The sequence below is a fragment of the Lissotriton vulgaris genome, chromosome 5, assembly GCF_964263255.1.
Source record: "Lissotriton vulgaris chromosome 5, aLisVul1.2, whole genome shotgun sequence".
Classification (NCBI taxonomy): Eukaryota; Metazoa; Chordata; class Amphibia; order Caudata; family Salamandridae; genus Lissotriton; species Lissotriton vulgaris.
Window position 1 is genome coordinate 584,436,166 of NC_141693.1, and position 21,783 is coordinate 584,457,948.

The 21,783-nt window shown below is 44.6% G+C and overlaps 1 protein-coding gene across 1 annotated transcript in view; it reads right to left on the reverse strand.

The window, feature by feature from the left end:
- Positions 1 to 19,618, reverse strand: part of LOC147711293 (uncharacterized) — a 73,480-nt gene extending 53,862 nt beyond the window's left edge. Inside the window, exon 1 of the mRNA XM_086919450.1 lies at positions 19,492 to 19,618. Within this exon, the coding sequence (XP_086775576.1) occupies positions 19,492 to 19,618 (127 nt within the window). The remainder of the gene's footprint in view (positions 1 to 19,491) is intronic.
- Between the last annotated feature and the right edge of the window lie 2,165 nt (positions 19,619 to 21,783).

Below are 21,783 nucleotides of genomic sequence, written 5' to 3' on the forward strand. Positions count from 1 at the left end.
AGATGTGCAGCATATCAAGGATACAACGGTCCCCAAGTTTTGTAGAAAATTTAAAAACTCCATGGACACTCCTAGACATTTTAGCTTTAACATTAGTTACCTCTTGAGACCACATACCGTTGCTGCTAAACGTTATTCCCAAATAGCAGAAATTTTTCACAATTTCAATTTTCTTATCATCTATATAAAAGGGTTTCATCTTCCTCATGTTCTTCCCACACTGCATATTAAAAGTTTTTGTAGTATTAATTTTCAACTTCCTGCCCTTAATAAATCCCGCAAACTTGTCCATTAACCTCTGCAACCCGCGGGGGTTCTGGATATGAGCACCGAATCATCGGCGTAAAGCAAAACAGTGGTAGCCAGGCCATCTACTTGTGGGGCATCAGAGTTAACCTCCTTAAGTTCAGTATCAATAGCGTTAATAAGGAGGGAGAAAAGAAGTGGCGCGAGAACGCACCCTTGTCTAATACCCAGGTTTACCTTAATGCTATCCGTACATTCTCCCCCTTGTCCATATCTTATGCGGGCAGATAACTTTATATATAATCTTGCCAAAAAATAAATAATCCAAGCAGGAGCGCTTTGTTCCAATAGGGTTGACCATAGCAGCGCGTGGTCGACAAGATCAAACGCGCTGCTAAGATCCGCAAAGCAGAGAAAAAGCGATCCCTGCTTTGCGCGTGTATACTTTCCTATTAGCAGGTCTAGATTTATACATTGTTCTATGGTTCCTAAACCTTTACGGAACCCAAATTGGGATTGCGCAAGGATGCCACTACCTTCAAACCATTCCTCCAGGCTGACGAACATTACTCGACTCATAGAAGTGATGAGTCTAAAAGGAAGATAGGTCGGTAGTTCTTCGCCTCCGACCTATCTCCCTTTTTATATATTAGGATAATTATGGAGCCCCCCCAAGTGGGTGGGAAGCTTTCCACAATTGCCGCATTAAAAACCTTAGTCAGGACGGGGCCCCATAATTTTATGTCGGCCTTATACAGGTCGATGGGTACTCTGTCGGGGCCCGGAGCTTTCCCACCCTTACTAAGTCTAATGGCATGATCTACTTCAAGAACAGTGATGTTCAGTGGAACGATTGGCCAGTAATTGACCGCCAGGGTCACCAAGAACCTTCCCCTTCCGGGTCAAAAATGCTCGTAAAGTACCATACCCAGCATTCCTCACTGTCCTGGTCAGTGAGGGCAGGGGTATTATCACTCTTAAGGAAGGGGCTATTGACAGTTTCCCAAAAAAGTTTACTGTCTGAAAGTTCAGCAGCCTTGGTCAGCTTATCCCATGCTTCCTTCTGTAGTTCATGCTTCCTGCGCTTTAACTGCCCTTTATAAGTAGCCCTAAGGTTCTTAATAAACAACCTATCCCTAGGCCTGCTCGCTAGAGCCTTCTTCAGCTTTCGAAATGCCACAGAACATGCAGTATCAAACCAACCAGACCTCGGTTTCTTACTGCTGGGCCTGGGGACAGTCATAACATTTCCAATTATAATGTTAATCACAATAAAACCATTCAAAATGCTCCTCGAGTCTGCGTTTTCATCTAAGCATCAATACAGATTAGGCAGACAAGCCACCACGATTTTCGCCAGCAGATTTTCGGCATTGTCTCCCCTCCATTTGATCCTATGACCCCGTGGTTCCCAAAGTGTGCGCCGCAGCGCCCTGGTGCGCCGTGATTAGAAGCCAGGGGCGGCGCGGCACAATTCCTCCCCCTCCTTTGTGCTGCCAGGTCACGCGATTCTCGCACTCTGCATCTCAATGAGTGCTTGATGGAGAAAGCCTTTAATTTTCACACATGCCAGACTTTGCCCCAGGGCACGCATCCCGGTCTTTTTTTCTCGCTCTTATCTTGTGATTGTTACAAAGTCAGAACTGGATGGTGTGCGAATAATGACTTGGAGTCAGGTGGTCATCCTAACTGGCAAGGGCACACAACCTGTGGGAGAAGGTAACATGGTGGTGTGCAAAAATCTTTCTGGTGCAAACACGTGGGGTAAAGTACACACATGGTGGGAACAGAAGGCAAAGGCCCTTAGTAGAAAACAAGAGCGTGTAAACAGGGGGGGGAGGGGGGACACTACAAGATGAAAAACTATAAATAAACACACTAAAACAGTGGCGGGTGGGCAATCTGCTTCCTTCGTGGTGAAGTGACACTGCTCTACCCCATACACATGCACAATAGAGTATGTATGAGGAAACTTTACATGAAAGGCAGCAATGCAGCACAACAGACAGGGGTGGTAAAAAGAAAAGGCCAGATGCAGTTCCTATCCCGTGCTGCTGCAATCTGCATGTCGCCTCCGTGTACGGCCTGGATTACACACAATCAACAAGTCCAGTTCAAAGGTCTTCCAATGTAACCTTGATAAAAAATCTTTATCAGCTACCTATTTTTGGTCTTAGTGAATCTCTAGCTGTGACTGAAGCAAAAAAGGCATGTGTACGACGCGGTATGGCTTGTGCAGCAAGATACCAGTTACTCAGCAAATTGATCACTTTCAGTGATAGTTCAATGTCCTCTGAAGTGGTGGTGCAGCAATTCCTACGGTTCCCGTCCACACCAGATTCAGGTGCCATCATTGCGATAGATGAGAACAAACTGACCACGGATGGCTGGTCAGATGTAGAGGACACACAAGCTTGTGGTGGGTCTGATATGCCCATCGCTGTCCAGCTCAGGGGGATGAAGCAATGAGGCAATGAAGAATCATGTGCCGATTCTACAAAGCCCATCAGTATGTATGTGCAGTATACCTGGATTGTAAGTGAATGTATTTCCAAGAAGCAAACTTACGCTGTTAACCACCTCAAGACGCTGTGTATTCCCACCCATAGAAGCTCAGAATTGGAGGCAAACAAACAGATGGCATTTGAATAAGCATTGAAAATGACTGGTGGCTATCTTCCAAGATGCCGGAGTAGTCTCCGCAAACTCCACCAGAAGGCATCAGAGCGCTTTACATTAGCACCAGTTGCGTTACAACGGGGAGGGGGAGAAGGGTGCAAGGCAGAGGGGAGAAGGGTGCACAGTAGAGGGGAGAAGGGTGCAACGGGGAGGGGGAGAAGGGAGCAAGGCAGAGGGGAGAAGGGTGCAAGGCAGAGGGGAGAAGGGTGCAAGGCAGAGGGGAGAAGGGTGCAAGGTAGAGAAGGGTGCAAGGCGGAGGGGAGAAGGGTGCACAGTAGAGGGGAGAAGGGTGCAACGGGGAGGGGGAGAAGGGAGCAAGACAGAGGGGGGAAGGGTGCAAGGCAGAGGGCAGAAGGGTGGAAGGCAGAGTGGAGAAACGTGCAAGGCAGAGGGGAGAAGGGTGCAATCCAGAGGGGAGAAGGGTGCAAGGCAGAGGGGAGAAGGGTGCAAGGCAGAGGGGAGAAGGGTGCAAGGCAAAGTGGAGAAGGGTGCAAGGCAGAGAGGAGAAGGGTGCAAGTCATAGAGGAGAAGGGTGTAAGGCCGAGGGGAGAAGGGTACAAGCCAGAGAGGAGAAGGGTGCAAGGCAGAGAAAAGAAGGGTGCAAGGCAGAGAGGAGAAGGGTGCAAGGCAGAGGGGAGAAGGGTGCAAGGCAGAGGGGAGAAGGGTGCAAGGCAGAGAGGAGAAGGGTGTAAGGCCGAGGGGAGAAGGGTGTAAGGCCGAAGGGAGAAGGGTAAAAGCCAGAGAGGAGAAGGGTGCAAGGCAGAGAAAAGAAGGGTGCAAGGCAGAGGGGAGAAGGGTGCAAGGCAGAGGGGAGAAGGGTGCAAGGCAGAGGGGAGAATTGTGCAAGGCAGAGGGGAGAAGGGTGCAAGGGGGTTGGTGATGAAGTTAAAAATGTTCCCCCCACCCCGGAAACATTTCTGCGGACGCCCATGATCAGAGACTACCCCACGTAAACTTCTTGTAACGCCACAGAGCTCTGTGAGCCTTTCTCTAGCCTGGATACTTTCAGTGGGAGTGCTTTATACTACTCTATGTATGCATTGAGATGTACTTTATAAGATCATTGTGATTGCAAATAAAGTTTAATGACAGTGATGGCTACTCTCTGAATCCTTCATCAGGTCTAGGCTTGATTCTTCATGTAGACCAGTGGTTCCCAAAGGGTGCGCCGCGGCAGCCCGGTGCGCGGGTATAAAAATGGTGGGGAGCCACGGCGAAGTGCCAATTAGGTCAAGGGAGCCACGGGTCAAAAAAGTTTGGAAACCACTGCTATAACCATTAGGTCGGCAAGGGGCAAAATTAGTGACAATGGTTTTAGCTACCGATGCTTTGTTGCCCCAGATAGATAAATCCAATGTAATAAAATTGTGGTCGCCGATCGTGAGATCCAATAGGACCGGGACATTACAAAACCTACTGATATTAGCTGAGATCAACAAATGGTCGATAACCATGCCAGCATTCCTTCCAATGAATGTGGGAACAGTGTTGCCCTCGCCATCCTTTGCAGTTTGCAGGGCAACTAAATCGTATTTTGCTAGGACTGAGTTCAATGACTCTCCATCCATATTATGGATAAAATGTACACACCCTTCACCTCTATCGTCATTAAACCCACGTGGCTTGGTTAATGATAGCGGGCACATTTGAAGATTGAAATCCCCCCCCGATACATAGAAGGTTAGCATGATTAACATGACACATTTTGTCCAAAGCCTTCTCCAATTCATTTACTGCAGTTGAACGTAGGGGGTCAGGCAAGCTATTATAATAGTTAATCAGCAGAACATCACGGCCATTGGTGTGTTGCAGCCATAACAATTCGGAGTGATATCCAACCTTTTCGTACAAGATAACCTTCACCGGGAAGTCGATGGAGAGCAAAATCAGGAGGCCTCCTTTAGCTCTGCCCATAGTTGATCCCTGTGTAGGCAGATTGAATGAGACAAATCCATCGTAACTTATATCTTGGACACTCCATGTCTCTTGGAGGCAGAGGATATCAAATCTATCCATGAGATCTCTCCAACCCAGGGACTCTATTTTGCTATTCCAGCCTGTGATGTTCCAACATCTTAATTTATACCCGCCCTGGCAATCTACTTGCTCTAATTCGGGAATTATATTTGGCTCCCTAAATATAGCATCTATGGCCCCCTGGTCACCACTTTTTAACATAAAGAGATTATGTTGACGATGTATCCCCCCATAATCTTCCTCCTCTTGCACGCCTGGATCCGTGCTATCTTTCGGGCTACATCGTCCACGGGATTAGGGCCTGCTTGACTTAAAGACTCTGCCAGTTCCAAGGGGGCCCTACCCTCTCCTTCCAAATCCCGATGAGGCCTTATCTCCTCTATTGGGTACAGTCAATCTACCGCCTCTAGACAATTGAAGCGGTTATAGCTAAGGAACATATCTGGAATGAACAGGGGGTCCGGTCTATTCCAGTTCCCCCTATTCACTCCCCTCCTTTCTACGCTTATCCATTCATTAAACCCTCCCATTGCTACCCCTGCATGGGAGGGGGGATAAAAAAAGGTTAGTGGGAGGGTCTGAATGGTTTCATCTAACCTTTGATTAGGCCATGCACATATATGGGAGACAGTTCTTGGCTCTCTAAAGGTAACCACGATACAGTAACCTTTTATACTTCTAGCCGTTCTACCAATCCAGGGTGTTCTCCTTATCATTACAATCTCACCAATGAAATGGGGCGGCAACGGTCTATTCAAACTAAGCCAGTTAATAACCTTATTTTTAAGTGAAGCAAAATATTCCTGCACGTGCTCCCTCAGGGTTGGCACGCCAGCTAAGATGACCACTAAGGGGCTGGCTTCCGGTGGGAGCTCCGGTGTTAGAAGTCTCCCTCTCTTACTGAAACCTGCTTCCCCCTTCTCTTTAGACAGAGAATCAGGTTCCTTAGATGTTTCCTGAGCTGCCACTGACGGGCCACTGGGCGGTTTACTTACGGACTTATTTGTAGGGTCAGATTTGTTACCACCCTGACATGGCTGAAGGGCAACATTTGAGGTGACTATATTTTTACTTACAGGTTTATCAGTAGTTACCTGGGCAGTACCACGATGTCCCCGTAGCTGATTAGCAATCGCAGGTGTCTTAAGTGTCTTGGCAGGCTCCCTAACGGAAACTAGCTTGTCCAAAAGACTACCGTTTCCTTTTACTAGTTTTTCTAGCTGATCTAATTTACTAATAATCATTCTTGTCCGTTCGACAAGGGGCAATATAAGAGACTGCATCATAACTTCTATTTTCCCCAAAAGCTCATTATTTGTGGTAAGTTCGAGATCTGGAAGGGTGTCGCCAATCGGTACACTAGGTGGCCGGGGGCTCCCTATTGGATAGGTTAATTTAGATATTTTAGCCAAGCTCCCCTTCTGGGCACCATCCTCTCTTTTCCTCTTACCATTATTATAGTTATTTTTCTTCAAACTAGGCTTGGACTTTCCTCTCGGAACTGGTCTTGGTGTTTCTTCCGGAGAGCTAGGTAATATAGAGGGAGTAGGGGATAGGGGGGAATTTATAGAAGTACCCTGCAGGGATAGAGACTCATGAGATCCACCGGAAACTATACTGATTCTGGTGGAATTTAAGGTTGCCTCTACAACGTCTTGCTCTTGCAACACAGAGGCTGACGTGGGGCGTTGGGCGGCAGTTAAGTCAGATAGTTCTGGATCAGGTGAAGCAGCTACCCTAATGTGACCCAGGGATGAGCGCTTCCCTGTCACCAAGTCTAAGGACAGTCTTTTTTCCGTCAGGGCTATTTCCTTTTCCAGTATATCCGTAGCCCGTTTGAGAAATTGGTCCATAGTCCCCGTTACTATCCCACCTGCAGTACTGAGGGTTACCTTCCACCCCTTCCCTGAGCGGAGAACCATCGTGCTCAGTATTAAATGAAATACAAGAAAAAAATGAAATAAACGAAAGAGACAGGGCCTGGCCCGGCCTCCTCCGGCCCCGGACGGCCACAGACGGCCCGCCCTTCGCCCGGGCTTAGCCCAGCGCGCATCCCGCGTGCGCGGGTATGGGCGGGGCTATATGCAGGCAGGAGGGGGCGGGAAGAGGACCAGCTACGGCAGGTTAGAGCAGCGAGCCAGGCTGGTCCTCGCAGTCCCGCCAATAGATGGTATTGCCTCCAGTCAATCCAAAGTCACAAGCAATGTCCATGGATATTCCAGCTGCAGGTCACCTTCCAAGTGCGGGCAGAAATGCAGCCAGGGACCAGCACGAAAAAAGGATTCAGCGCACCAACTTCGCCTCACGAGCGGAACCCGCGGCAATTCTGAGGCTGAAAATAGGTGTATTCGCTGTCTCACCCCATCGGAAGGGGGATGGAGGCACATATTTTTATCTTCCCTTAACTGGGAGTGTTTTGGGGGAAAAAATATGGGTATTTCAGCCAGGCGATCCAAATAACCTTACGCTCCAACAGCAGAAGCTGTCCTGTTTGGTGTAACTAGTCTAGAGGCCATATTGTCTAAATCTGAGGGTTTTTTTCTAGCTATTTCAATGTTGGTGGCTCGCTCTTTAATCTTACAAAACTGGAGATCACTGGAAGTACCTTTGTTTCAGAAATGGTTTAATAAAATGAAGCGCACTAAAAAATTTGAAGAAGCTTATGCTAAACGTGTGGGGCCAATCCAAAAGTTTTCTTTGACTTGGAAATATCTTGTTGAATGTTGAATTTGTGGGATGATCAAAGTAATCTTGTTTGGTTAATGATTTTAAATCGAGTTTTTTTAAAACCTTTTGAATTTTGTTTAACAAGCTGTATAATTAGATATATTAATCAATGATTTTTGTCTGTATTTAAGGAAGAACCACTTTTCCATCTTTTTTTGATTTAATGTGTAAATATGTATTGTCTTTCCTGAAAGCTCTGCTCAATTAAAATCTCAAAAAAGAGATCTCAAACACATATGGAAAGGTGAACATTCAATTTACACAATGTATAAAACAATCACTTTAACTGGACTGGTTATCACTTTTTACAAGATACATAATTTGAATATACTGACTTGATGTGTCAACACTTATTTTTAATAAGGGTGGAGAGAAACAGAAAGGGACGAATTTGCCCCTCAATGAGTCAACTCTTGGAGAATGTTGTTTTATAATTTGAAACATTGTATACATATGAAAAGGGTCATGAGTGTAGTGTTTTAAGTCCCTCAGATGGGGTATTTTCCTGCAGGTTCGTGCCTCGTATCCAAGAAAATGCTACCCTAGCAAGCTAAACGTCCTTCTTCCTAGCACGTTATTAACCAGGATACTATCAGTTTTACCTCAGTATCTTGAAAAGCAGCTTGACACTTTTAAATATCTTTTTCGACTTCTTTGAGCTCGAGCTCCAGAGGCTTATATTGCATCTTGACGTCTTTAGGTTTCGCAAATGAACTCAGGTCAGATTTTTTAAGTGATCCAACTGGTAGGACCGAATACGAACTCAAGATTAGATTTAACTATTTTTAGCCTTTTGATTCCCTGTTTGTTTTGTGTACCTTTAAATCATTCCATGCACATAGTTTTTACAATGTTTGTTATGCAAAAGGTTCTTCTTTTATTAAACGTATGTCTGCTCAAATAAATACCTTGCACTCGAACATTGTGTTCTTCAAAAATACCTGTATTTTTGTTTTGCCAATTGTTTCACACATAGCCAACACATGTTCTCTAAGGACCTCTGTGTTGTACGTAAAAAGCTAGCAAAAGAGGGTTCTCGATTCCCCAAAGAAAACTTGTGAATTCTGTCCATCAAGCAGTTCGGGTTTTATGGGAATTCGTTCAAACCTCACATTACATCTATGTCCTTTCATTTCCATATTTCTGACTTCTGGTTTCCTAAAATTAAATACAATTACTATGAACTATTTTCTAGCAAACAAGTACTACAAACATGGGCCACAGTCACCTGCAGCCCCAACTGTGTTGGCGGAGGCTGCCCACTTAAGAATGACTGTGTAGGCAGTTTAAGCACCATCGGTATTTGTGGCCTAGTGGGAGCTCTGACTACTTGTTTCGTTGCAAAATCTTTATTTGGTTCATATTTCATAAACCATAAAAGCATCATATCAATACATTAGTTCGATAAAAATATTCATCTCACAAAATGATCCCATTTCATAAAAACGCTACTACATATGAAAATTAGATTTGGCATTAAGATGTTAACGTAATACATAGCAGGACGGGTCTAGATTGCATAACAAGATCATAAAGCACATTACATGATTTCGGGGCATATTACCAAGCAATAGCGATAATTATCGCTATTGCTTGGTTAGCGATAAAAAATTTTCGCTGAGCTGCGGCGATTTTTATCGCAGATACCAAGGTTTATCGCAAATTCGATAAAAATCAGCAATAATGCATGAATATCGCTGAAAAATCTGCGATATTCAGGCATTACCGAGCTAATGCTTTTAGCCATGTTATCCACCTCCCATTGGATAACATGGCTAATAACTCCTCCTGGGCAGGTGTTAGCTTTTGGAGATATTCGTGCTTAGCGCGAATATCTCCAAAAGATGGTAATAGGAGATAGCGATGTTAGCGACTGTTTCCAGTCGCTGACATCTTGGCACGCCCACTTTGCATGTCATTAGTGATACATTTTTCTGACATGCAAAGCGGGGCCCAAGATGGTCGCTATCTCCTACTAGCTGTTGCTAACTGGTGTTAGCGACAGCTAGGTAATAGGGAGATAATTTTATCTACGCTTTCTTTGCCTTTAAAGCCAAAAAAGCGGAGATAAATTCCTTGATAATATGCCACTTCATTCCTTGTTTCATCGAAGAGTCTTTAATGCAGAGAACCTTAGAAAGAAACAAAACAACCCTACAGCGCAGTGTCTCATCCCCTATATTATACATATACTTATAAACCGCCTGATGATAAATAATGCTTGCTTTAGAAAGAGGAGTTTGAAATAGGTTTTCATGGCAGTTAGGTAGAAGTTAGGTAGAACTTACAAAAAAGTTCTAAGTGCTCCAACTGATTGTCACAGGGGCATTTCTGCGTAATAGATCCCCAGCCTTCATTTCTTAGAAATGCAGTCATACAGAGAAAAGTAAGAACACTGAAAGCAAGTTAAAAGGTATCCATGCTAAACATTATTGGTTGTCCACAGGAACAATTCACAACCTGGCTGGTCATTCACTGTGGTATAGCGTTCCACTGAATAAGTACTCTTTTAGATTAACTTTAGAGTTGCTAATAATGTCCTCTGAGGGTACCAAAAGGTGCCTCAATGTTTGACCCATGCCCAGCAGAACCCACTATATGTTCCACCACCAGGGGATTTGACTAATCTTATCTAGACCCATGCATACTTTAATGATAAATCTTGTGAACATGGTTTCTTGTTTGTGCCACACAGATCTCCTTGATAGAAGTGGACTTTCACTGTTAAATTATATTACAAATAAGCCAAATTCAAAATATTCTCCTTTTGAGCCTTCTTCTTATCCAAACACTTTCAAAGTCTCATGTGATTGACCGGGCCGAAAGCACTGCCTAAATCAATGAAACATATGTGAAGACACCCTTTGTTGGACACGGTATAGTTCCCCACCAATAGGCTCAGCAGTCTCCAAACCTTTTCTAAACCCATAATAGATAACTGAGAAGATTTAATTTTCTTCTCTGCATGCCTTTAATCTGTCTAACAAGACTCTCCCCAGTTATTATGTGGAAGAGTAAAAGAGATAGTTGGGGGCGATAACATTTTGGATCATTCCTAATTCCCTTTTTGAAAATGGGTATGATAAGAGAAACGGGCCAAGGTAGAGGTATGTGGTCAGCCCTTGGTGCTTTCAAGACCTTGGTCAAAACTGAGCCCACAAATTAGGTTGGTCCTTGTAGGCGTCTATTTGGACCCCATCTGGACCCAGAGCCTTTTGACTTTTATTTATGGCCCTCAACACATCATCAAGGGTAAAAACAATCGCAGTTGAAAAGGTCCCCATCAGCGGTGGGGGGGGGTTCCCTCATCTGGATTGGGGAGAGAGCAGATCGAGCCAAAATGATCCACCCACTGATTGGGTGTGATTGAGGATTCCATATCAAAGCGAATGCCCTTAGTGAACCACGGGCATTAACCATTCTCCAGAATAAGGTACTATTTTTAGTTTCCACAGCTTGTAGTAGGTTCACCCAAGCCTCACCTTGTAGATCTTTCTTACTCTGCTTTATGGTACTATTAAAAGTAGATATGGCTTCCTGGACTGCCTTGGAATCTCTTGGGTATTGGGCTACTTTTTTAATCAATTTAATTTGTGCCTTTGTGCATAGCCCAAATAACCAGCCCTTTCTATCATATCTAGACCACTTTGGCTTTTTAGTCAATGCCTCAATAATGGAGTTTGATGCCTCGATGTGAGCATCCCTCTTCCCTGATTGAGTTGTTTACGGGGCTACACCTATCATAAATTGATCCAGATTCCTAGCTGTTAGACCTGGCATCATTGGCGTGAGTCTCCCTTCCATTTTGACAGATTGCCTCCTCTGGTTTGATATGTTTTTGCTGGTTTTATGCTTTGAACACTGTGCTACTGCTAATCAGTGCCACAGTGCAAGTGCTCCCTATGTTAAATTGATGTACTAATTGGTGATTCCATGATTGGGTTATTTGATTTACCTGTTAGCCCCTAGTACAGTGCACCATGTGTGCCGAGGGCTTGTAAATCAAATGCTGCTGGTGGGCTTGCAGCACTGGTTGTGCCACCCACAGAAGCAGCTTGTAAAGTGTGGCTCAGGTCTGCCGTTGCAAGGCTTATGTGCAGTCTAGCACTGCCATGTTGACTTGGCCAAGTGCACCCACTTGCCAATCCCTAAACCTTCCTTTTGCTTCATGTTAGACACCCCTATGATAGGCCCAAGGGCAGGGTTCATTGTAAGTATAAGGTAGGACATACTCTGATGTGTGTAGCATGTCCTAATAGTGAATTACAACCATTTTCGTTTTTGACTATTAAAGGCTACCTGTTCTCCATAGGCTAGAATGGACAGTTAGATTATTACATTCTTATAATCCTAACTGACTCAGGGAACATGGTAGAAATTCGAATGTAGTATGCCTGAACTCAATAATACATTTTTTTTTAGTAAAGTTAGTTTTAATATTCTATGTTTGAAAATACTACTTTTAGAAAGTAGGTATTTTCTTGACTAACTGTCCAGACCTGCTTCTACTAGGTTGTGTATTCCTTGTCTGGATTTGTGATTGACAGGGCTGGGGGATTCCAGGAGACAGGCTGGGGCAGCCCAGTGGTTAATAGAGAGATCTGCATCTAGATCAGAGGGAGGAGTTGCACCTGGGACCTGAATAGGGCCGGCCCTTCCCTCTACAATGCTGGCTCCACCTCCTGAGGCTTGTCTGATGTCTCTGCCCTGCAATGTGAAAGGAGAGGAGGAATCTTGTCAACAAAGTGCTCCAGATCAGTATCTTCCCTCCCCTCTGCTAGCTCCACCTCCTGTGGGGGGGCAAAGTGCTCAGGAACTGGTTCGGATAGAGGCCCCTCTGCCTTCAGAGAACAAAGGATTTGGGGGTATAAATATTGGGACCTTGATCCCAAGAAATGAGATCACTTCTAGACAAAGAATCCTTTCTGCCAGGGAGAAGAACCAAGGAAGCTGCAGGAGTTGTACTTCCCCTCTGCCAGTGTGCTGTTTGCTGGGTTGGCCTGCAGTGGTTGCTTCATTGCCAGGGGAAAGGAGAAGGAACTTTGGAAGGACTTTCATCTACAGAATATTTTCCAAGGGCTTGAACTGTGCTTGCCTCCTGCTGAAGTCACAGGGACAAAATACTTCATCTCCAGCTCCCCACTGAATTTCCTTGCTGGGAATTTTGACTCCAGACACTTGCATGCCGCTGGGAGCTGGAAACGCGACGCATCGAGAAGAAGGGCGTCGCCGCCGCAGCTGAAATCGTCGCATCGCCTGAGAACCGAGCCTTCGCCACATCTCCCTGGTAGCATGTGTTTATCGAAGCTGCCTGCTGTCGCTTCACCGGAGAAGCGGGATGCCATTGTGAGAGTTGCCATTGCATCACTGGAGAAGAGTCTCGCAGGGCATGTCGCAGCTCCAAAGTACAGAGTCGTCGCAAGGCTGCCAGGGCATCATCATCATCATCACATCGCCGCATCAAGGGCGCCAACTTCTCGCACCGCAACCAGATCATCGCATCGCATCAAGGCGCCATCTTGCGCACCGCAACGGGTCCGCAGGCTGAGAATCTACGCATCACCTCCGCACAGGTAAGGATCACGACGCATCCCCTACTCTGCGCAAGCATTGAGGCACGACGCATCATCTCCCCTGGGTCAAGAAACCGACATATCTCCCCTTTTGCGAGGCTTTTGTTTACTTTGCGTTATACATCCAGGTACTTTATTGAGAACTTTGTCGCATTTATCATCAACTTGAACTAAGCAACTTTGATCATCTTTTAAGCAATCTTAAGTGTGGTGTTGTAGATTTTTGTCATTTGTGGTCTTGTGTTTAAGTCTATATAAAAATACTTTTTTTTATAAAACCTGAGTTGTGTCCACCTGTGGTGTTTTCACTGTATTACTGTGTATATTCACAAATGCTTAACACACTGCCTCTGAGATAAGCCTGTCTGCTCGAGCCAAGATACCAAGGGGGTGAGCAGGGGTTATTAAGGAGTGCAATCCCTGTATCCTGATTTAGAAGTAAGAGTCCCTATTTGGACAAAGGTGTATACCCTTGCCAACTAGAGACCCCCAGATCTAACACTGGCTAAAAGATTATTTTAAAAGCTAGCAGGATCAACATCTGCCCATTTTATTTGACACCATTCAGGCCAACGGGGATAATGTTATTGATTTTCCATGAATCTGGGAGTTTTGGAATATTGAGCTTCAATGTAAGAAGCACTTGATTGTGGTCACTTATACATTTAGCTCCCACCTGAAGGTCTAACATATTTACTCTATTGCGATCTTAGGGGCAAATATGATTGATATTACTGCTGTATCCTGTCCCTTTAAAAGAGACTAAATGAGGATAATTACCATTGTAGCAGTGTTCAACTAAAATTAGATTAAGTTTCATCATCAGATCATTGAGAGCTAAACCGTAAGCACTATGTTTAAAATTAGCCAAAGTATGTCCACCAACAGAACAGTACCCACAGGTTATTTTGGGCACATTAGTGCATTCCGTAATGTTAAAATCGCCAACCCAGATTATTAAGGGATTTCGGTCAAGAAATAATTCCAGGTCAATTTCTAATGTTTTGACCAGGTACCCCTTTGTTGAATCAAAGATATTATTATAAAATTGTACAACCGTTATGACCAGATTCTTTCCTAGGGTAAGTGTAAGGAGTTGGGGCCACCCAGAGAAGTGGATCCCTGCCAAAATGTCCTTTGTGATGGCCCTGTCCATGAAGTTCATGACTATGCAGTCATTATAGTCTGCTTTCGGGGAGTGGCCCACCCACCCATCCAACCCTCTGAACAAGATCGATCTGCTTGTGCAAAAGTGCTTGTCCCTCTATTCTACTAGTGATCCAATCTACTGCCTTGTTCAGCAGCTGATCATAGAGTTCCTTCACATCCTGCCTCAGGGGAGGGATGGCTTTTAATACCATTGCATATAGGATGGCTTGTGTAGTGAGTTACAATGTTGGTAGCGTAAAAGACATTAGGGAGTAATTATCCATGAATTTAGGAGGGGAGCGAAGTTCAAGTATATGGTCCTCTGGGCCAGTAGGGTAATTTAATGGACATCGCGCATTGCTGCTATGGTCACTCTGCCCTCCCATTACTGGGTGAATTGGTCTTTTAGAGGCATTTTTAGCAGCAGCCCAGGAGGGTTGGGGAGGGATCTCCTTATCACCAGCTGACTTGAGACCTGTTCCCCTGCAGTGGACTACCTTTGGCAGTATATCCCATTAGGAGGAGTCAAAGCCACAGTGCTCTTTTTTTGTCCATGTTCTACTGGCCCGCATATCTCCCCTCCCCAGGCAATGCTTTTAATTTGGAATGGGCTTCTTCGATATCGATTGGATATGCTAATATGGGGCTCAAGTCAGCAGAGAATGACGAGAGCACAACCCTAGATAGCTCATCGACCAAGAGGGCAAATGATTCCCCACCGGGCTACATGCTACTATTGACTATATTTTCCCCTATGATTTGCTCACCTAGGGGTAAGCCAGAGCAAGGTCTTTTAAGTTTTGCACCTCCCTCTGCTCTTTTCTTTTTCACTCCGTGAGACTTCCTCTTAATCCCTTTACCAGAAGTGCTGCCCAGAGATTGCATTCCTTTCCCCTGATCCCCTAAAGCTGGAGCCGGGGTGGTGTCTGAAACTATGGATATGGGTGCTGAGTCTTGAAACTCTTCATCTGTACTGATATCATGCACCACCTCATTATTTAGTTCAGCTTGGGCACAGGCATAGAGGAGGGATGACAGTGAGAACCTCCTCCCAGCCAGATCAATTTCTTTATTATTTATGATTACCAATCGCTGTAAAAAACTGCCCATGGTCAAACTAGTAGAGTGAGTTAGGAGGTTTGCCTTCTGCTTTCCCATGTTAGAGCCACTGGAGATGCCCTGCTATTTAAAAGGGAAAAATGATTAACATGTGATCAAGATGTTAGAGAGGTGGCCAAGACACTGCCAGATGCTGATGGGTGCAGTATTAGTCTTCCCTTGGCCCTGGCTTTGCTCTGCGGGACATGAAGTGAGTTTATATAGCCTCTTCGGGTGCTCAGGTGTGGGACATTACAGGGCTCCTCCTCTGCCTTGTTGGACAGTGGGACAGGTAGTCCCTTGCTGGCAAAAAGCGGCTTCAGTGCCTTGGGGCATGAAGTGCGTTTATGTAACGCGTTCAGGTGCACATGTGCAGGATGTTGCTGGGGCTTCTCCTCTCTTACCAGTTGGGCACTGGGACATGAAGGCCCTTGCAAAAAGTGACTCCTGTCCTTCAAGACATGAAGTGTGCTTATGATGTGCTTTCAGGTGCACAGGTGCAGGATGTTGCAGGGGTACCCGTCCGGGCTGTTGCAAACTGGGACTGGTAGTCCCCTGCTGGCTAGAAGCAGCTTCCCCACCGCAGGACAAGAAGTGCGTTTATGTGGTGCTTTAAGATGCACAGATGTGGGATTTTGCGGGGCTCCTCATCTGCCACGTTAGACACTGTACAGGTAGTCCCTTGCTGGTGAAAAGCAGTTCTTTCAAATCACATCAAGGAACCTTTTCTTTTATGGATGATATTTAGAGGTTGAATAGGGCTGTGTACAACATTATTTACATTTTATTCAACTTGAAAGTGTATCATTGTTTTAAGTTGCATTTAGAGTGGAATGAATGTGTCCTCTAAAGTTATTTTGTGGCATTATGAGCAATAGAAATAAAACAGAATTAAAAACAAAAATAAAAATTATATGTGTAAAAACTTTCTAGAAAACATGAATAGCAGCATCTCTAGGTATTACACAGATAAAGATTCAGTAGTGTCTGAAAAAAATCAGTTGTTCTTTCACAAAGCCTTGAATGTCACAGACATTTTGCGGGTGTCTAGGTTATCCAATTTTCAGTGTTAATTTTTATAATATTACTGGTGCCCACACAGTTCTTGCAGTGCCAACACTACACTGCTAATTTGACTTTGCACTAATTGACATACGTTGATCTCTAGTTTCCTGAATAGTTCTATGCTACAACAGCATTAAAGGAAGTGAATTTCCCCACATAGGCCCTCATTACAAATGGGCTTTTTTGTACACCACCACAAATCACGTTTTGCTCAGTGATTGAACTGACAAGTTAGGTGAATGCTATCGAACCATGTAATCAAATCAAAATGTGCCTACCATGTTAAATTCTGGCACGGCAAACCTGAGAGAAATACTAAGTACTATAAACATGTACCATAGTCACCAGCAGCCACAATCTATGTTTGCATAGGATGTTCTCTTAAGAATGGCTGGTTAGGCATTGTAATCACCATTAGTATTTTGGGCCTGTGGGAGCTCTGCCATAGAACATCAAGGGAGCTTTTCCTCTATGGATTGCCCTTAGCAGTTGGGTAGGGCTGAATGCAGTGTGAATTATATTTATATTCAACATGATAATGTATTATTGTATTAAGTCAATGCAGTGTATTATTAATGAGCACTTTAAAGCTACTTTGTGGCATTATGAGCAATAGATATGAACAAGAATTACAAACAAAATAAACCAATATGCAAAAGACCATACTAGAAAACATGGATAGCAGCACCTGTTGGTATTACAGATACCTAGTAGTGTCTGAAAAAATCAGCTGCTTTTTCACAAAGCCTTGTATGTCACAGATATGTTGTGGGTGTCTATGTTGGTTGTCCATGGTACAGTGTTAATCAGTGTCATTAAACTAATGCCCACACAGGTCTTACAGTGTCAACACTCCAGGGTTAATTTGACATTGCAGTACAGGACTTAATTTGGTGTCTAGTTCCCTAAATAGTTCTACAATACAATAACCTTTAAGGCAGTAAAGTTCCCCTCATACGCCCCCGTCACAAGTTGCTTTTTTTCTTGACACCTGCTTTGCTAAGGCATTGGAACCACAACTATTTGAATGCCATCACACCCTGTAATCTAATTAAAAGTGTATTAACCATATTAGGGGCTGATTATGATTGCGGGTTTTCCGCATCCTCGGGGCCGGCGGAAGCCACCGCCGGCCCCGAGGATGCGGAAAACCCGCAGCGGACTGACCAAGGACCCACCGCCACATTAGGATGGCTGGTGGGTCCTGGTTTCCGTCCGCAGCTTTTCCGCCGCGGTCGGCTTACAACCGCGGCGGAAAAGCTCTGATATGGTGACGGTGTCTCTCAGACACCGTCCGCCATATCAGCATGGGCTTTGAAAAGTGCTTTTCCGCGGCGGGTTTTCCGCCGTGGAAAAGCATACGGATCTTCACCTAGGGGGCCCGTTGCGGGCCCCCTAGGTGAAGGGGGGTGGGGGGTGCACATGGGGGGTACCTATGGTACTCCCCTGCATTTGCATGCAGAAAGCGGCAGGCACCGCGCGGTGCCTGCCTCTTTCTGCATGCAAATGCAATGCGTGCATTTTTAACATTGCCGCGGGTGCAGCTTGAAGCTGCACCCGCGGCAATGTAAAAAATAGAGGATGTGACCGCCACCCTGGCGGTCACATCCTAATCGCACAGGAGGGGACTCCGCAGCCCATGCGGACGTCCCCTCCTCCTCAATGATCGCGGACGGACGCATTTGCATGCAGAAAGCGGCAGGCACCGCGCGGTGCCTGCCTCTTTCTGCATGCAAATGCAATGCGTGCATTTTTAACATTGCCGCGGGTGCAGCTTGAAGCTGCACCCGCGGCAATGTAAAAAATAGAGGATGTGACCGCCACCCTGGCGGTCACATCCTAATCGCACAGGAGGGGACTCCGCAGCCCATGCGGACGTCCCCTCCTCCTCAATGATCGCGGACGAACGCATTTGCATGCAGAAAGCGGCAGGCACCGCGCGGTGCCTGCCTCTTTCTGCATGCAAATGCAATGCGTGCATTTTTAACATTGCCGCGGGTGCAGCTTGAAGCTGCACCCGCGGCAATGTTAAAAATAGAGGATGTGACCGCCACACTGGCGGTCACATCCTAATCGCACAGGAGGGGACTCCGCAGCCCATGCGGACGTCCCCTCCTCCTCAATGATCGCGGACGGACGCAAGTCCGTCCGCGATCATAATCGGCCCCCTAGTACTAGCAGGTCAAATCTGCTGGATCTTTACAGGGAAAGGCATCCTAGTAATCACCAAAACATGCAGATTGTGGCGCAGAAAACACTAACTTCCACATATTTTCACCCCAAAACGTGTAATAGTTGTTATTTAGAACACCAGGTGAACTCCAGCCCTTGATTTCATTGATGAGATAAATACTTCACATTGCTCATTGTAACTCATAAGGAGGGTCATCGTTTTGGCTTTCTTATCAGTCACAGAGCTTTTGACGAAGAACAATCTCATATGTTCACAACCGGAGGGAAAATATTCAATAATCAGCACAGAAAAATAAACTTCTCCATGGTATTCCCCAAAAGCAATTTACAATCCCAATTATTTATTCATCTCTGCATTTACCGAGATTCCCGGTAATTGCAAGTCTAGGGGCTAGGCAATAGTCTCATGCATCCGTTTCAGGATGTTACTATATTTCCAAGTAACACCTTTATTTTCAACTTTATTTGGTATGCATTTTTACCTTGATGTCAGAGTCTCATTTGATCAATAAAAACAATTGTGTAACTCTTGGTGCCTATGACACAAGCAGCAGGCGTGCAGAATTGCAGAAGAGTTCACCAGTGCCAAACATGAAATTTAGCCTAGGTGTGATTTATGGGCATTCTGGTCACAATTTCACGATTGGACTTTGTTGCTTTTGTAGTCATAAAAATCCTCCAGAATGGCAAGCGGGATGGTGAAAGAGGCATTTTTCCCTCACTTGAGGCTAGTCAGAGCAGTTGCCCTCACCCATGGGCTCTTTGAATCAAGGTTCCTTTTTACCTGCTCTCACTGGAGACAAAACAGAGAGTTTGGGACCAACGCAAGGTTTGAAGTTGAAGGTGAAGGGTGCCAGCGAGGAGCCTTTCACAGTGGGCATGGGGTCTGGACCACCATGGCACTCCTCCATTGTTGAGGTAAGTACTCTTGGGTCCTTCTGGCAGATTCCGGTCCAAACGGTTGGTAGGATACGCACTCACAGTCTTTTGTTACGAAATTTGGTCAAAGGTCAATATGGGTGGGTGGTGCCCGTAGAGTTGAACCCCCCGTACTTGGGGTTTTGGAACAAGACTATTAAACGCAATGTTCCCTCGAGAATAGTGTCTCTCCAGAGCACTCTTTGTTAAGTTCAATGATTTGTTCGAAACGTGTAAATAAAGTTCGATGTATGCTTTTATTTGTTCATTTTTAGTTCATCACATGATTATTCTCATGTTCTTTTAACATGTGGCCCGGTGGCCCAATGCATTTCGGGCTTTAGCCCTTCCTCAGGGGCCGTGTAAATTTCTGTAAAGAAACCAAGTACAGTTTCAAAAGAAAATTCATTTCCATGTATTATTTATACAACTTTATACATATTCCAACATATGTGATCATGCAAAAGGCAGAAGAGATGGAGTCATCAGTGTGAATCATTGTTAATCTGCTTACGAGGAAAGAAAAGGGATGTGGTGGCTTTATATCATGCACAGAATTTTGTAAAAACGAAATTTTATCGACATTCTCTTGGTGTCTATCCTGTTGTGGGTAAGGGTGAAACTCGTGTGGGTTTCAAAGTGATTAACACCCGCGTAAGTCCATGCATGTGCTAATAATAAGATATTCAAACCTGTTTGTAACACTGTGTCAGCGTACTTTCAAAATTATAGATGAGCCTAAAAAACAGAGTAAAGTGTGTCAGTGGACTTGTATACTCGGTAGCGGGGTTGCTACGTTGTATCCATCGAGTTGCCTAGTTCTTCGTAAAGTTTACAGGGCTTACTGAAAAGCAGGTGATCTCGGCGTGTTCCGCGTTCATCAGTTCAAAAACGTGAACGCTCACTGTGTGCCGCCTTCTAAATGGATGTACCGGGTCACCAAGTTTGTAATATGTGTTCCGATAGGTGGGCGTTTGATCACGTGTTGTGACACGAGTGATCTGTGTAATGATTAGTGGGCTTGTGGTCACATGTCAAAACAAGAGAAAGTCCGTGTAAACCTAAAGATGGACGTGCGAAGTGTCGATTTCGAATATTTCTATTAGTTAATGATGTGTCGTGTAAAATAGAAACAAGAAGATGTGATCACAGGTTACACATAATGATGAAATAGAATGTACTAGGACGGGAACAGTATATCACAGTATGATTATGTGTTGACGAAATAAACAACAGTAAAATAAGAATTGTATGCAGTTAACTTTCATATTCCATAGGGTAACGGATCAATTCAATAGTCTATAAATAACAACTAAATTCCAAACGTTCATTTAACCCTCTTGGGGCTGTCTAAGATAGTCTGTTTATCCAATAAAGTTCTCTCCTTAAGAGATGTTGTTCATTATCTCTTCCTGGTAGTACGGGTACTGTTTCCAAAATGCAAAACTTGAGTTGACTGGGATTATGTTGATGGTCATTGAAATGTACTGCGACTGTGGATTTTGTTGATTTAACTCTGATATTACTACGATGTTCTGTTAATCGAGTTTTGATTTTCCTTGATGTTTTACCCACGTAGGGGAGTCCACAGGGACATTTCAACATGTAGACCAAATTGGTACTGTCGCAGGTACCATTCACTCTTAGTTTGATTTTGATTCCACTCGATTGATGATTGATTTCATTCCCTTTGATAATTGAATTACAATTCCCGCAGTTGTGGCAGACGAGAGTGCCTTTATATATTTTTGGAGAATCAGTGGGTTTGTGTTTCAACAGTTCCTTTAGGTTTCTAGTTCTTTCATATGCAAACCTGGGATTTGAGGTAAAAATGCCATTGAAATCCTCTTCGAGGGCCAATAACCGCCAATGTTTTAAAATGACTCTTTTGATGTTATGACTTCTTGTGGAATATTTGGAGATAAACACTGATCTCCGCTCTTCCCTTGAGCTAGATGGTGTTAATAGTTGTTGTCTGTTCATTGATTTTATTCTATCTACAGCAAGTTCCAATGTGGCTTCTGGGTATCCGCGATCTTCGAATTTTTTGATGGTGTTTTCTTTTTGTTGTTCATACATATCCTGAGAGGAGGCGATGAGTTTTACGCGTATTAGTTGAGAGAATGGAAGATGATTTTTTAATGACGGTTGGTGGAAG